The 15,199-nt window shown below is 42.4% G+C and overlaps 1 protein-coding gene across 1 annotated transcript in view; it reads left to right on the top strand.

Annotated features, from left to right (window-relative positions):
* Nucleotides 1-34: 34 nt before the first annotated feature.
* The window catches only part of SETX (senataxin), a 28,407-nt gene continuing 13,242 nt past the window's right edge, over nucleotides 35-15,199 (top strand). Inside the window, exons 1-13 of the mRNA XM_059865497.1 lie at nucleotides 35-119; nucleotides 1,612-1,798; nucleotides 3,344-3,524; nucleotides 4,778-4,985; nucleotides 5,162-5,271; nucleotides 5,711-5,930; nucleotides 6,073-6,192; nucleotides 7,202-7,373; nucleotides 7,939-8,029; nucleotides 8,463-12,671; nucleotides 13,479-13,578; nucleotides 13,988-14,164; nucleotides 14,773-15,002. Coding sequence (XP_059721480.1) covers nucleotides 3,345-3,524; nucleotides 4,778-4,985; nucleotides 5,162-5,271; nucleotides 5,711-5,930; nucleotides 6,073-6,192; nucleotides 7,202-7,373; nucleotides 7,939-8,029; nucleotides 8,463-12,671; nucleotides 13,479-13,578; nucleotides 13,988-14,164; nucleotides 14,773-15,002 — 5,817 coding nt within the window. The 5' untranslated portion in view covers nucleotides 35-119; nucleotides 1,612-1,798; nucleotide 3,344. The remainder of the gene's footprint in view (nucleotides 120-1,611; nucleotides 1,799-3,343; nucleotides 3,525-4,777; nucleotides 4,986-5,161; nucleotides 5,272-5,710; nucleotides 5,931-6,072; nucleotides 6,193-7,201; nucleotides 7,374-7,938; nucleotides 8,030-8,462; nucleotides 12,672-13,478; nucleotides 13,579-13,987; nucleotides 14,165-14,772; nucleotides 15,003-15,199) is intronic.

Raw genomic sequence — 15,199 nt, forward strand, 5'->3', positions numbered from 1 at the left:
CGGCCGCGTCCGGAAGCGCGGGCAGCGCCGCGGGCTCAGGGCGGCAGCGGCGGCACCGGGAGGGCCGGGCCGGGCCGGGCGGACCGAGGGGCCCGCGGGGCCCGCGGGAGCGGCGTGAGGTGAGCGGAGCGAGCCATGAGCACAGGGACCGTCCGCTCGCCCCGCACCGCTTTGGAGCTGGTGCCGCGCCGCCGCGGAGCCCGCGCTCCTGCCGGGACGCCCTTTTGTGTCGGTCCCTCACGCCGCCTCAGGGCGGGCCGGGTCCCGCTTGGCGGGAAGGAACGGAGGGCACCGGGCAGGGCGGGCGAGGCGAGGGTGGCGCTCGGGTGGTGCTGCCGGGGTTGGGATTGGGGTTGGGGTTGGGGTTGCGATGGGGCCAGCACCGGGGCGACTGCGGCGGCTCCAAATGCGAAACCGAAAGAGCTTTCGGTGCTCGGGCGTTCCGTGCGCGGGTGCCGAGGCTCCGCAGCGGTGCGGGGTGTCGGTAGCATCGTTACAGGGCACGGTGCTGCTCGCAGCTGGGGTTCGTTCGTGTGCCGGCCCATGCTCCTTGCAGCGATTCCCTACGGGCATAGGTAAATATTTACGCCTTTTACGAGTGAAAAGCGAAGCAAACATCCGCATTTGAATGACAGAAGGGATTCTCTTGCATATCGGACTTACCGCTTCGTGAAATGCATTAATGCAAGTGTTAACCTAAATGCCAAAGCAGTTCTTAAGTGTGAGCTGAACAGATTTCTGCTGATCTACTGAAGCAAGGGATTTAAGGGTTAATAGAGAATTTAGGATAGTTTAGGCAATATATATGTTAACATATGGTATTCGTTATTCTACTCGTACGGGACTGAGATAGTGGACCCTCCGAAGGAGACTTGTTACCTATAAAAATTCTGCTGAGCTCGCAAATAATACACGCCCCTGATAAAAACTGCTGAGCTTGCCAGAAAATTCGATGCAAGAACACTTCTGTTCGAAAGTTTAACAACCATGAATACTTTGAGCCTTCATCTTGTCAGGCCCCCAGACTCATTTAAAGACCACCTACTCAATAAAAAGCATAAACTGCGCAGTCGTAGCTCATTTCCATACCATGTGGAAAATGGGCGGGGATAGCTACTGAATATGTATAGGCGTTATAGAATATGCATGATTTTTGGTGAATAAATAGAGGATTTGTGAATATTGGGTACGCAGGATTTGGGAAGATGCTCTCCCCCTGCATCCAGCGCTGAATAAAACACGTACCTACGTTACAACCTTTGGTTGTGGAGTCATTACCACCTGGAAAAAGGCTCTGTCAGGTGAGGGTTGGCCTCTTCTCTCAGATAGTGAGTGACAGGAGTGGACAGAGCCTCGAGCAGTGCCAGGGAAGGTTCAGGCTGGGCATCAGGAGGAATTCCTTCACTGAAAGAGTTCTTAGATATTTGAGTGTTGGAATGGGCTGCCCAGGGCGGTGGTGGGGTCACCATCCCTGGAGGTTTAGCTGGATGTGGCACTCAGTGCTCTGCTCTGGGTGACCAGGTGGTGTTTGGTTGGATTCAGTGATCTCAGAGGCCTTTTCCAGCCAGACTGATGCCATGATTCAGTGGTTTGATTTCTGTTTTGCTCTAGATCTTTGAAACACCACCGAGACTTGGTCACCAGGGGGTGGATTGCTGAGGATACTGCTCTGCCCTCTGCACTCAGGACATGTATGGCTGAAGGGCTCAGCCCCTTCCCTGGCTGCAGGGCAGCGCTGTTCTCCTTCCCACCATGTGACCTGGCACACCTGCACAGCAAATAGCTGCTTTTTTCAAAGGTAAATGCCACAATTGTTGGGTTTTCCCAGTATATGTGTATGCATGAAGAAACTTATGGCTTGGCTTTATCTGCTTTTTTAATGCTGAATAAAAGTAGTTACCACCTTTCTTTTTGTATAGTTCAAGAGTTCCTGCTTTTGCAGCCTTCCATTATCTGGAGGGTCTTACAAGGAAGCTGGGAAGGGACCCTTCATCAGGAGCTGTAGTGGTGGGACAAGGGGGTGTGGATTCAAACTGACAGAGGGCAGGGTTAGATTGAGTATTAGGAGAAAGTTTTTCCTTGTGAGGATGCTGAGACCTTGGCACAGTGTGCCCAGAGAAGCTGTGGTTGCCTCTGGATCCCTGGAAGTGTCCAAAGTTTGGATGGTGCTTGGAAGTGGGAGATGTCCCTGCTCATGGCAGGGGATGGAAGGAAATGATCCTTCAGGTCTCTTCCAACCCAAAGCATTCCGTGATTCCTGTTCTGTGGAATTCTTCAGGCTAGCAGGATCTGAGATGATTCCATTGCTGTCTAGTGAAGGTTTTTTGTTTTTGGAGGAAAGCAATCTGTGGTGAGAATTTTAGCAGTCTGTCTGTAAAAATAACAAAGACAGGAGAGTTCTGCATAAATATCCTTTGCTTGTGACAACAGGGATTTGTTGACCTATAAATTCTAGTAGGAGATTAAGGAAAGAAGCTAATTAAACTCTGTGCCACTAGACCTAGATTCCAGAGACACCAGTAAAATAATATAAAGAGCTTTGCATTGTAGTTCTGATAGTAGGGCCCTGGGAAAATGTTAAAATAGACTCTGAAATGTTAGGCTTTGTGTCGCACCTGCGTAAGCACTATGATAAATGAAATAATTGTTAGATGTGATGATTGTTTAGTAATTAAATATAATTATTGTATAATCATAAGAAGAATCATGAGAAACTGTGTTGGAAATCTAAGGGGGGCTATGCTTGGCTGAAATCTATGTATACAATAGAACAATATAAGTTTAATAATTAACATGAAAGTTATATAACGGTAGAATATAAAAACATGTTCATCTTGAATGTATAGTTGGAGTCAGATTTGGGTTGAAAATACCCCTGATTCCCAGAGCTCTTAATAAAAGCACCAACATAATCATTTTTGTGATTATGTGTTTCTGAACACTAACACCACTAGACCTAGATTCCAGAGACACCAGTAAAATAATGTAAAGAGCTTTGCATTGTAGTTCTGGAAATCATACAATGTGTGGGTAAGGAGATTTTTCTTTTTAATATAAAATGAGTTTTCACCCTTTTTTTCCCTAGTTTGCACATTTGGCTACAGTGCTTTACTTTTACTGTGTGCTGTTCCTTCTACAGGCATTTTTTGTGTGATGTCCCTTTAATTGCTTTAATCTGTTTAACTGCATGCACCTGGATGTTGTAAGAACACCTGCATGGAGGTTGCTAATGAGTAACTGAAATCCTGACACTCCCCACACTTTAAAATTGTTGTGGTTGAAAGGGAATATTTTGCCACTTGAAGGCTTTGGGCTTTAATTGTTGCTTCTTTGCCCCCCCCAGAATGAGCACATGCCGATGGTGCACACAGAGTGGTGCTGACACCACCGAGTTCCTGAAGCACTATGCTGCTCAAAGGCTGTCCCAGGAAGATTTTGAAGGCTCCAATGATGACCTCTGTTACTGCCTGGAGTGTGTGGTTGAATATCACAAAGCAAGAGAAGAATGTCCAAGATTGCACGAGGTAATTAATTAAGAGATTAATTAAGAAGCTTCGTGGCCCAGCCTCAGTGGAAGGGGAGGGGTTGTGTGTTATTGGGTTTTGGGATTAGGTTGTGTTGCTTTTTAACTGTCTGCTTTTTCATATGGAGTTGCAAACTGGTGATTGTAAAACAGAGGTCCTCTTTTGCATATATTCAAATTAGCAAGAACTAAACCAGTAGTTTTACGTTGCTGACTAGAAGCTATAGCTTGGACTTCTTTCATGCTGTAGATGGTTTGTCATCTGAAACAAAGAACATCTGCCAGACTAACAGCTCATTTCTTTAATGTGTTTTCACTTTTCCGCTGGTTTCTCTTCAGTTGTTGGTTTGTTCCTGTTTTTGTTTGCTTTCACTTCTCTTTCACTTCACTTTGTCGTTTTCTCTGATTTTTGAATTTCAGACATCAGACCTTGCAAGACTGTGCAATTAATCAAAAAAATTTAAACCTCTTTTGTAGTCCTCCCTTAGTAGTATACAATTTTATATTTTAGGAAAGCATTTTATAAAGCTTATTATATTATTAGCTTATTTTCCCTTCAGTGTATGGAAAGTATGTGTTCTTAGCTAATTGATCATAGTGTAAAAGGTTGCTCTTTAGATTGGTCAGCTAGATTGCTCTGGAGTGCAATTCCATGTGACTGGAAATATGAGAAGTGTCTGGACCTACTGCAAGTTCCTTTTTGTGTCCATTTACTGCAGTGAATAAACTTGGTGTCTAATTGAGGTTTGGAGCAGTTACTTAAGATGAGTAAGTGGGTGAATCCCTACAAATATCCAGCAAATCAGTCAGTCTCTTTGCATAGTTTTTGTTCTTTTCCTTCCACTAATTGCAAAATCTGTAAGAAGGCAAGATTTTATAATTGCTTTTCCTAGCTTCCTAAATAAGATTTTTCCCTGTATTGTGTCTTTCTGTGTATTGGCCAGTGGAACCAAGTTTTATGACTAAAATAAGTATTTTAATGAATATTAACAGAATTGTGAAATTGCATCTGGTTTGAAGGTTATTCTTTTAAAAATAACTTTGTAGTCTCAACTTTTAAGTGAGAGATTTGTGCTTTGCCTAGCTGAATTCCATTTCAAAGCTTTACTGTTTTGGACCATGCATAGAAAGAAACTTTTCAAAATGAGATTTCAGTTTTTGAACATGTAATTAATTATCTGCATGTGGTAATAAATGTCCTTAATCACTTTTTTCACAAGTACACTTTGATTGTTGTTTTGCCCCACTGCATAGGACCTGTGGGACTTGGAAACCTCCCGCCTCATTGCCCACATGGAGAAATCCATGAATGAGGAAACAGGAGAAGATGAGCTGTTTCTGGTTGATGAGCATGGGGAGACACCTCTGTCTGGTTATGTGGGCCCAAATTTTGAGAACAACCTGCGAGTGCCCCTGCTGGAAATACTGAAATACCCATACCTGCTGCTGCATGAGAAAGTCAGTATGTATCTGATCATATCCCTGTGGAAGGGAATGGTGGTGTTCCACTGCAGGAGGTGAAAATGAGCAGTAGTTAAACCAGAGGAACAGTGTATATATTTATTTTGATACTAAATACACTTTTTTTTTGTGAGCCTCTAAATTTAGTCCTTACTGTTAAATATCTCACCCTTTTAGGTGAGCTGTGTGTAGAAGTGCTCTGCAGAATGGAACTAAGTCAAGACTCCTTTCAGGTCTTTGAGAAGTACCCAGGAATTTATCTCTTCTTGGTACACCCAAATGAGGTGGTAAGTTTCTTTTTCTGTTCTGCTAAATCCTGGTTATGTGCACATGTTAATAGTGAAGGGATTGAGTGCTGTCTTGCATGATTTTAGAAAATATGTGGTGCATTTATCTGTAAATAAAACTTGACCTCTGTTACAATAAGTAGTTCTCTCATTAGACTATCTTGGTCAGTTACATGTAAATAACATAAAATTAGTACAAACCAACTGTTGCACTTAAATCCCAAGGAATTTTCTTTATAGGTGTTACCCTGAATTTTAGCTTCCTTGTCACCAACATCATCTTGTAGATACAGCAAGCCCATTTCGAAGATTATCTTGAGGACTTATTTTTAATTATTAGCAAAAATATGCCTTTGTCCCATTTGTAATAGCAGTGCTTCCTCTTACAGAATTTATTTGTTCTTTTTATTAACATAAAACTATTTGTTTCAATCCTTAGATTCGTCGATGGGCCATCCTAACAGCAAGGAATTTAGGAAAGGTTGACAGGGATGATTACTATGACTTAGAGGAAGTGCTGACTTGTTTGTTCAGAGTTATTGAGTTGGGGCTTTTTGAGAACCCAGATATTTACAGCTCTTCAATGTTTGAAAAGGGTAAACTCATCCTTCTGCCAGCTCATTTGTATGATACAGCTAACTACAAGAACTATTGGCTGGGTGAGTATTTATGATCAGAAATGAGTTTGTGTAGTCTCCCATTTGTAAGCAGTTCTTTCAAGTCAGAGCAGTACAAATTCATAGGTGCTGTGTATTTTTTCAAATATATAGACAGGTTGCTTCTGGTTTTTTCTTTCTGCAGGAATCTGCATGTTGCTGTCAGTGCTGGAAGAACAAGCTATGGACTCTTTGTTACTGGGCCCAGACAAACAAAATGATTTCATGCAGTCTATACTTCACACTATGGAGAAAGAAGCAGCTGGTAACTAGTTTTGATGCTGAGATTAAGACAGTTCATAGCTCATTTTTCATCTGCAGGAAATTCCTTGTTAAGTTCTTAGTAGTGTAATGAGAGGTAATTTTACCTGAGGCCTATTTATCTTTTGAAAGGTGCAATATGTGGGCAATACTGACAAATACTGCAAGATGACATCCAAAGTCTGGAGTGGAGAAGGGATGTGGTGCTTTTGCTAAATCTGGCTTAGAGGTTTTGATAGGAATAGCTCTAATTTCTATCACTGTTTTAATTTAATGTACAGACTGAATGTGCACACAGAGTGCTCGTTTCATTGTGGCATGAAGTTTAAATTTTGAGTCCTAAAGTAAAGAAACTCCTTCTGAATTGCTGCAATTTGCCTTAAAATTTGACTCTTCCATCTGTCCATTTGAGGGGACCCCCTTTTGCAGCTGTAAATTTAGACTTTAGATTTTAGACTTAGTAACCCCATGGGTTACTATGGCATAGTCTGGAAATGGCCTTGTGACCTCAAGACCAGGATTGCCTCTTCAATAAGCAGATTTTTATAAACTTTGTGATTGAGGGTATGATATTTTCTTACGTGAAAGAGTAAGAACACACTTGAAAGAAACATTTGTTTCTAGTATAAATGTGAAGTATAAACTAGCTGTGTAAGTGAAAGTATAAAGAACTGTGTAAGATATGCCACTTCTTAGCACACCCCTGCAAAAACCAGTGTGAAAGAATCAGTTTCATAGAGTGGGGAAATATCAGTATTATTTAATATTAATAATGGGCATCCAGGCTCCTGTTGATTTAAGACTTCCTAAAGAGCAGTGTCTCTGTACAAATGAGGGAGCTTGACTTTTTAAATCCTTTTTCCAGTACAAAGTTACAGTTGCAAATTGCTAGAATACTTTTCTATTGATATTTTAGAAAAACCAATGAGAACCAGCTCTTCCAATTTCTGCTTAGCCTAAGAATGTCCAGGACTTGCATTTCAACCGTCTCCACTGTTCCTTTTGTGTTTTAGATGATTCCACTGACCCCTTCTGGCCTGCTCTACACTGTTTCATGGTTATTTTGGATCAGCTCGGGTCTAAAGTTTGGGGTCAGCTGATTGATCCTGTCCAAGCCTTTCAAACCATAATCAACAGTGTCAGCTACAACAATGAAATCAAAAATATTCGCAGTAGCTTTAGGAGGTCAGTTCTTGTCACTGCTGCTGTAATTTGTGTTGGGGGAGGTAGATGGCAGTTAAAACAATATCATCTTTCCAACTTCAAGCAAAGTAAAGTTGAAGTAGTTCTCCTAGAATTGTGATGTTCCTTCGAAAAAATACATGCTCACTTGTCTTTGGTAACTCTGGTGTCTGTGTTGAACTTATTAGGAATTTTTTTCCTGAATTGGGAAGACTGTTAACTGTTCTGTGCTTATTTAGTGCTGCAACCAACTTGTACTGGAGGTTAATGAAAATTGCCATGTTCAAGGTTTGGTAAATGAATTTTCAGTCGATGGCATTCTGGGCATTTATTCTACGTAGGCAAATCCACGACTCAGTAGAAAGCTTTTTCCTGAGACTGTCACTTCCCCCATCTCTTACAGGCTGGATAAAACAAGCTCTACACTTTTAAATATGGTACCTTTTCACTGGTGTGTTTTATCACTGACAAGTTCTAATGCTCACTTGGTATCTAAAAAGCAACATCTGTCCTGAGTTTCTCAGGGCTTTAATTGTGTGAGTCTGTAGTAATCTGTGTTTCTTTTCAGGACAAAAGCTGAACCAGAGTCAGACTATGGTGATGACATAATGTCTTGCAGTCAGATTGTGTATAATTATAACACAGAAAAGCCTCAAAAGGTATTAAACCAGTATTTTATACTCCTTTTCTTTGAACTGGGGTCACTTAATGATGTCAAGAATGAACATTTCCAAGTGTGTTCATCTCTTGATGTCAATGTATTGCATTTTTGAAGTGTCTTTTAAAGTGTTTTTGATTATCTGAGTTTATGTCAGCGTGACAGTGTCTTTGCATAGTTCACAATGTTTTTTGAAGGAGCTACTACTTCACACCATTTTCATAGGTAATGTTTTAGGAAATTTGTTCCTTATTACATCTGTGTGCTCTTAATTTTTTGCATTTTTTTAATGACTTACATTGGGATATAAGAGCTGTTACTGTTTATTGAACAAATATATGAAAGGAAGTAACAAAAAAGCTTGGCTACAAGAAAGCTGTCATATTAAGCTCTGCATATCACTGAGGCTGTTGTGTGATGGATTTATTTTTCAGGATGCTGGCTGGAAGGCTGCCATTTGCCCAGAGTACTGCCCCAACATGTATGAAGATATGCAGAGCCTGGCTAACATGCTTCAGTCTGACATTGGCAGAGACATGCGTGTCCATCACAGCACGTTCCTCTGGTTCATCCCTTTTGTTCAGTCCCTTATGGATCTCAAGGACTTGGGTGTAGCCTATATAGTAGAGGTCATCCACTACCTCTGCTCAGAAATCAAAGATATTCTCATCGAAAGATTCCAGGAGTGCGACAAAATCTCCGAGTTCTTCCTCCTCATCTTGGTGTCCATTGTTGAGCTGCACAGAAGCAAGAAGTGCCTGCATTTGCTGTGGATCAGCTCCCAGGAGTGGGTGGAGGCAGTGGTGAGGTGTGCCACGCTCCCAAGCAGAGCCTTCACTCGGTGCAGCGAGAAGGTGCCGGGGCTGTTTGCCAAGGGCTCGGCTGCCGGGTCCTTCCAGGCGCCCAGCTCGGTGCAGCACGCCTGCGTGCAGCTCATCCGCAGCCTGCTCAAGGAGGGCTACCAGATCGGCCAGCATGCCCTCTGCAAGCAGTACCTGGACAAACTCAACCTCCTCCTGCGGGGAAATCGAGCTGTGGGCTGGCAGCTGAGCAGCCAGGAGACTCAGGAGCTGCAAATGTGTTTGAAGCAAGTTATAAGAAGTATAAAGGGCAAAGCACTGAGCACCTCTTTGGCTGGAGGGAACGGTTCAAGCTCAACAGTTTTGCCGACTGTCTCTACAAAGCAGGAGAGGAATGTGTGTGATGATGGATACAAGACGAGTGGACATGAAAGGAGGGACCTTTATTCACCATTTGCCATGTCAAAGGAAGGCAAAGATTGTCAAGAGAGCCCTTTCTATAGGAGAAAGAATGCCTGGGAAGAGGAATGTAGAGATGCATGTAGAAGTTCAACATCTTGCACATCCACAGAAGGCCTCTTGGTGAATATTAAAAAGGAGCCTAATGACTTGACAGCTCAGGAGTTTGTCTTCCCACAGAACTCTTTGGCAACAAAAGTATGTGGGAAAGTTCAGGAAAATAGGAGCTCTGATCTTGTGGCAGGGAAATGCAATATGGATGATCAGTACTTCAATTCAAATACCGAGCATTCAGATTTCAGGAGAGGCAGAGAGTTAGAAGTGAAACACAAAGCAGAATCCAAAACACCACCGTATCCATCTGCTCAGACTCATCTTGATTCTCCATCTTCAAGGAGTTGCAAAAGTATGCAAGAGACAAGTGCAAACAGTGTGCTCCAGTCCAGACTGGTCCCCACTAAACAGATGTCCAAGGAAGCATCACTGGATTCCTCTAACTCCTCTAGAAATGAAGCTGGTGTGCAAGGGAAGGAAGATGACAGTAGTTTACTTTTAGGGCGTAATGACACCTTGCTGAAAAAGGTATCAACAGAAGAAAAATCGGGTGCATCATTGCTGTCTTTCTTTAAGAGGAGCACTGATGTGCAAACTTCAAACCAGGAGCAGCCTCATTTAAATGATTTGGATAAAGATGACTGCAAAAATCAATTTTCGGAGACCTTTTGTAGGGATAAAATTTCAGCGTACGGTTGTTTTCCATTTAGCTCTGAAAACAAGAGGGATATGATCAGGCCACTGTCAGTGAAGCATGAATCAAGTGACAGGTTGCTTGAGTTTTCAGAATATTTCAGGAGGGAAAACAGTTCAGTGGGGAAGAAAGAGGAGAATTTTGTGAAGACGGTTTCTAAAGATGAAGATTTATCAGACTCCCAGGTTGATAGAGAACTCAGTAAATTATCTTTAGCTGCTTATGCCAAAAGTGTTAATTTTCCCATTGCATCCAACCAGGAAAGCTCAGTGTACCACAATGTGTCTGATATTAAAAGGAAAGTGAAAGGTTCTGTAAGATCTTCCAACGAGGGCCAAAGTACCAAGTGTCCCAGTGCTGGAGATCCGCCTTGCAATCAAGTCATTGTCATTTCAGACTCTTCTGATGAAGAAAAAAGTGTGGCTGAGAAGGAGAAAACAAAAACCAAGAATGAAAATGTGTGTGCAGAGCCATCTTCAACTTCCAGCAGCACTTCTGATAGTGACAATAAAAGAGAATCAAAGTCTCCAGGCTCTCCCATGTTACTGGATGACTGCGATTCTCAGTACTTTGAATTTGAAACAGAAGATGAGGTTTTCTCGGCCTGGCAAGATACTCAGGCGTATGCTGTGGAAGCAACTCAGGAATATAAACGAGATTGTGTTTCACCAGCACCCGAGACAAGTAATTCAGATGACTGCCTGAATGATAACTTAAATGACTGGGGCTATGATCTGCATTACTTTAGTGATGACACCATGGAAGAGGCAGCAAGCTCAATAGAAAAGCAGACAGACGATACTTCTTATCAGAAAGAGGCTGATGATACAACAGAGGTGACTAATTCAACCTTGGAAGAATCAGTTGGCAAGGAAGAGGCAAAAGGTCAACTGGAGAAATATGCAGACAAAGGTGCTGGTAAAGGCTTCACCCTGGACTCAAAAGGGCCTGAACCCACAGCATCTACATCTCCCATCTCATTAGCTTCAAAGTTGGCCCTTAAGAAAAAGAGCACAAGCCCACAGAAGACCACAGCAAAATGTAAATCAGCACTGGCTGTTCAGAGAAGTCCTAAAAAACCTCCCGTTGTTAAAACAGCCAAAAATAAAACACTCCAAAGCACGACAGAACGTTCTCAGCCTGGCAGATCAATGCCTGCTGTGGTTCCTCCAAGGAAGGTCCGGCAGAGTCCTGCTCCAGCCACAACTGCAGAAAAGCTTGGCCTAAAGAAGGGCCCCCGCAAGGCGTTCGACCTGTCCCAGCCCTCCCTGGAGAGCCTGGCTCTGCTGCGCAGCCACGGCAAAGCTGCAGGCAGGATTGGAGTCACGCAGAAAAAGAGAACCAAACAGATCGAGGCTCAGCGTTTGTCTGTGAAAGGTAATAAAAAACTGCTAGCTTGCCAAGACCGGCAGTATCGAAGGCCCAAAAGAAGTGTGAAAAATTCTGCAGGAAGTTTGCAGAGTAGAAACAAAGTTACCAAAACGTGTGCAAAACCTGTGGAACAAAAGCCTCAAAGTTTAGAACTGGCAGCTATTAAAGAATCTGTTGAATACCAAAGGGAGAAAAAAGAAGAGGCTGCTTGTCCTTCTGCCAGTGAGAGAAAATTTGAGAGCCTCTCTGTGGAGGAGGTGGCAGATGCCTCTAAAATGCCTCATTCTTCAGACTGGAACAGCAAATGGAAGGGTGACAGTGTCGTGGTTCCTCCTGTCCCAGTGGATTCAAGTCTCTCTTCCACTGCACTTGAAGGTGATAAAGATGAGTCTTCAGGAAAAGGTTGCACTGTCCTGCCTGAGTGTGAGATGAAAACTTCAAAGCAAAATGGGTGTAAATCAGATGAAAGCAGTGACGAAGGTGATGATAATCTGTTTTTAACTCAGTTAGATCCTGTGGATATGGAGTTATGTTCTCAGGAGGAAAGTGTTAATGATGCTGCTGTAGGTAGTAAGACCCCAGAGGAAATGGAAGTTGATGAAAGCCTTCAGCAGAACGAACTCTCAGCTGTTGTGAAATGTAAGGACAAAGACTGTGTGGAGCAGGTGGAAAAACCTGGAGAGTACTGCAGTAAACACCCAGCCACCAGCCCAGGGGCAGATCATGTGTTTGCCAAGCCTTCTCTCCCACCACCTAAAATAAAAAAGCCTTCCACTACCAAAATTTTCAGCTCAGCGAGTTCTTCACGGAACGCAGCCTTCAGCAAAGACCTGGCAGATGTCAGAAAGTTGCCCCCACCTTCAAAAAGCAAAGTGAACGTGGCCAAACCGGCCGTGGTCAGGCCACCGCTGTATCCAAAACCTGCACCAGCAGACAATCCAACCTGCAAATCTCCAAGTTTCCAACCCCTTAGTTCCAGTAATGTTCTCCAGTCACAAAATAAACACTATGACAATGCTTCAAATATTTCCAGGAGGCCTGGCCGAGAAACCTCCTCCTCTTTTCTTGGCCAGCAGCGCGATTACAGCATTTTTGTTAACCAAGTCCTAAAGTGGACTTATGAAATGTTTGCAAACTTCAGCTACTTTGGGACTCCAAATCATCTTCTGCAGACCATAGTAGCCCCTGTTCCTCCCCAATTTCAGGGCTACAATGAGTATTTTGACACATTTTTTCCCTTGATGATGCTCAACGCCTTTGAAACAGTAAGTAGCTTTCTGCCTTTTGGTTTGGTTTCATCAACACTGATAAATTTTACCAAGAGATTAAAACCTGGTTCATGTCCTCCACTTACCTTTGAAAACATTCAGATAGAGATCAGAATAGAGGAGCAATTTGGGGTAGATAATCCAAACAGCTATGTTTAAGACTGGGGATGACCAGAGTTACTCACTTCAGTGAAGTGTTTCTTTTTTCCTGGTGCACGTCCACAATAAGAGGAGTGGCAAAGAATGTGATTCCTCTCTCTATAGTGTATAAAGCTCAAAACAGAAGTCTTTAAGAAACTGAGGTCTTTCAATGGCAGAGGATGAAAACCTGGTTTTGGTTTCTGTTGAGAATTTACATGAGAGGGAAGGTTAATCCAGGAAGTATTTTTTCCCAGTCTTTGTTGGTTTATAGCTTAATAGTGACAAAAAACTCTTCCTTCAATTAATGTCTGAATGCTTTCAAGTTCAGTCATTGCATCACTTCTTCTATAGAAATAAGGTGGAAAATAAAGCCAATGCCAGGTTAATACTGATATTTAAGGTGAAAATGCAATTGGGGAAGACTCAGAGTAGTTGTGAAGAAGTTTAAGAAAGTACATGAACTGGGTGAGTGGCAGGGAAGAACTTTTGTTTGCCCTGTGTGTTTATATGTAATGAGTATGTTTATGTGAAAGAAAAGAAATTAGTAAGACTCTTGATATATTTACTTGACAGTCTTATAGCATTATTTCATTTATTTGCCCTTTGAGTCATTCTGATACACTAAACCCTTCAAAGTATTATTGTTTCCTTTTCAACATGTAGCTGGCACAAGAATGGGTAGAAAACCAGAAAGTAAGAGAGAAAGGTTATTACTTCTACTTAGAGAACTTTTCTGCTGACATGAAAACAGCACATTTTACAGGTGAGGGTTGTTTTTTTTTTAATCTGATTTTCAAGTAGATGATGCATTATAGTGAACTGGCAGAGGCAGAACTTTTTGTGTTTGCTTTAAATATAGAAAGGATTTCAACTTTGCTATTCTACAGAATGCCTGTAAGAGAACCATGTATTTTACAGGGAATTTGTACCTTCCATCTCTCTCATCTGGGATTTTTTTTTAAGCTTGTTTTGATAATGTTGTTCTTGACTTGCTCTGTTTTTATACAGTGCTGTGCTCAGGCTTAAGAGTGCAGGATGGAGTTAAAATTTTCACAATAATCTTTTCCTATGGCCTTTAACAGCTTTAAAAAGTTAACAGTACTTCTGCAGACATGTAGAAAATGGAACCATTTTCTTTTCAACCTTTTGATTTTAATTTGTCTTTTGGGTAGCTCATCTACGAGAGAGTGATTTGGCAAGGCAGCTTCACCCGAAGGAGGATGACTTAATCCTTTTGAAGGTCCACAAGGAGAAGGACACTTTTGGGGAAGAAAGTGGGATGGAGTACCACACAGTGAATCATGTTGGCCTTGTAACACATTTTGCTCGTGCATCTGGCTATGCAAATAGTGAGTAGCAGGGCTAGAAATAAAATTGGGGTCCTTCTTGGTGCCATAAAGTGCTTCTTCATAGCTGTTGGTAATTGTAATGTACCACTGGCCTCAGAGGAAATGGAATTGTTTTTCCTCTGCAGCAGGTCTGTTCCATGCTAGAAGCTTTGTAAAAATCAGGAACTGAAGCTGCAGCCCTGCTGTCCATCATTTTTCAAGAATTTCATGTAAAAGCAGAAGCTAATGATGAATAAACGTTCTGCTCACGTCTTTAGGATGGTATTGCCAGGAGATAGGAAGTGCCATGAACTTCTGTGCTCTCTCTGTCTAAAACTGTCAGTGTCTTTGGGAAACTGAATTACCAGGATTACCAAGTACCCAGAACCTGCCTTATTAAAGCAGGGATCTGAGTAGTTGTACAGAGCACTGGCTTTTTGTTTGGTCTTTTTTTTTTTTGGTGGGGTGGGGAAGTGTTGGGGTTTTGCAAGAATTATTTGTTAATTTCCTAGCAGAAGACGGCATCTTGTTCTGGTGAATTCATTGAGTAACTTACTGGAGTATCTTTCAGTTAATGATTTGGATAGTTTTTGAATTAACAACTTGGTTTTTTTATTCTTTTTTAACAGGACAAAAAGAGCAGCAAACTGCCTGTCATCTTACTGTGCAAACCCAAGGCAATTTGTCATTCTTCATCCGTAAGCAAGTGAAGTGTGTGGTGGTTGGCTCCCTGGTGACCACACACAGAAAGTTCAAAGGTCTCCTGCTGCTGAGCAGGAGCCCCCTGGTTAGACCCATCATAACTCCAAGTTACAATGACTTCTGTCCCAGAGATCTGCCTGTCGCCTCAGGGAGTGCTGTAAGTTGTGCAGCTGGGAGTGCCAGGGTTAATAGAAAAAGCTTTTGGGCCTCATGAGTTTTGCAGGTTTGGTTTTTCATGCTGGCTTTTGAGATGACCAAGAGAAAATAGCCATATTTCAAAAGCACTGAGACACTGCCCTCTTCAGAGTTGGCTGCTGGGCTGGAGGAGGAGAGTCTGAACTTGCTCAGGTGTTT

The sequence above is a fragment of the Haemorhous mexicanus genome, chromosome 21, assembly GCF_027477595.1.
Source record: "Haemorhous mexicanus isolate bHaeMex1 chromosome 21, bHaeMex1.pri, whole genome shotgun sequence".
Taxonomy (NCBI): domain Eukaryota; kingdom Metazoa; phylum Chordata; class Aves; order Passeriformes; family Fringillidae; genus Haemorhous; species Haemorhous mexicanus.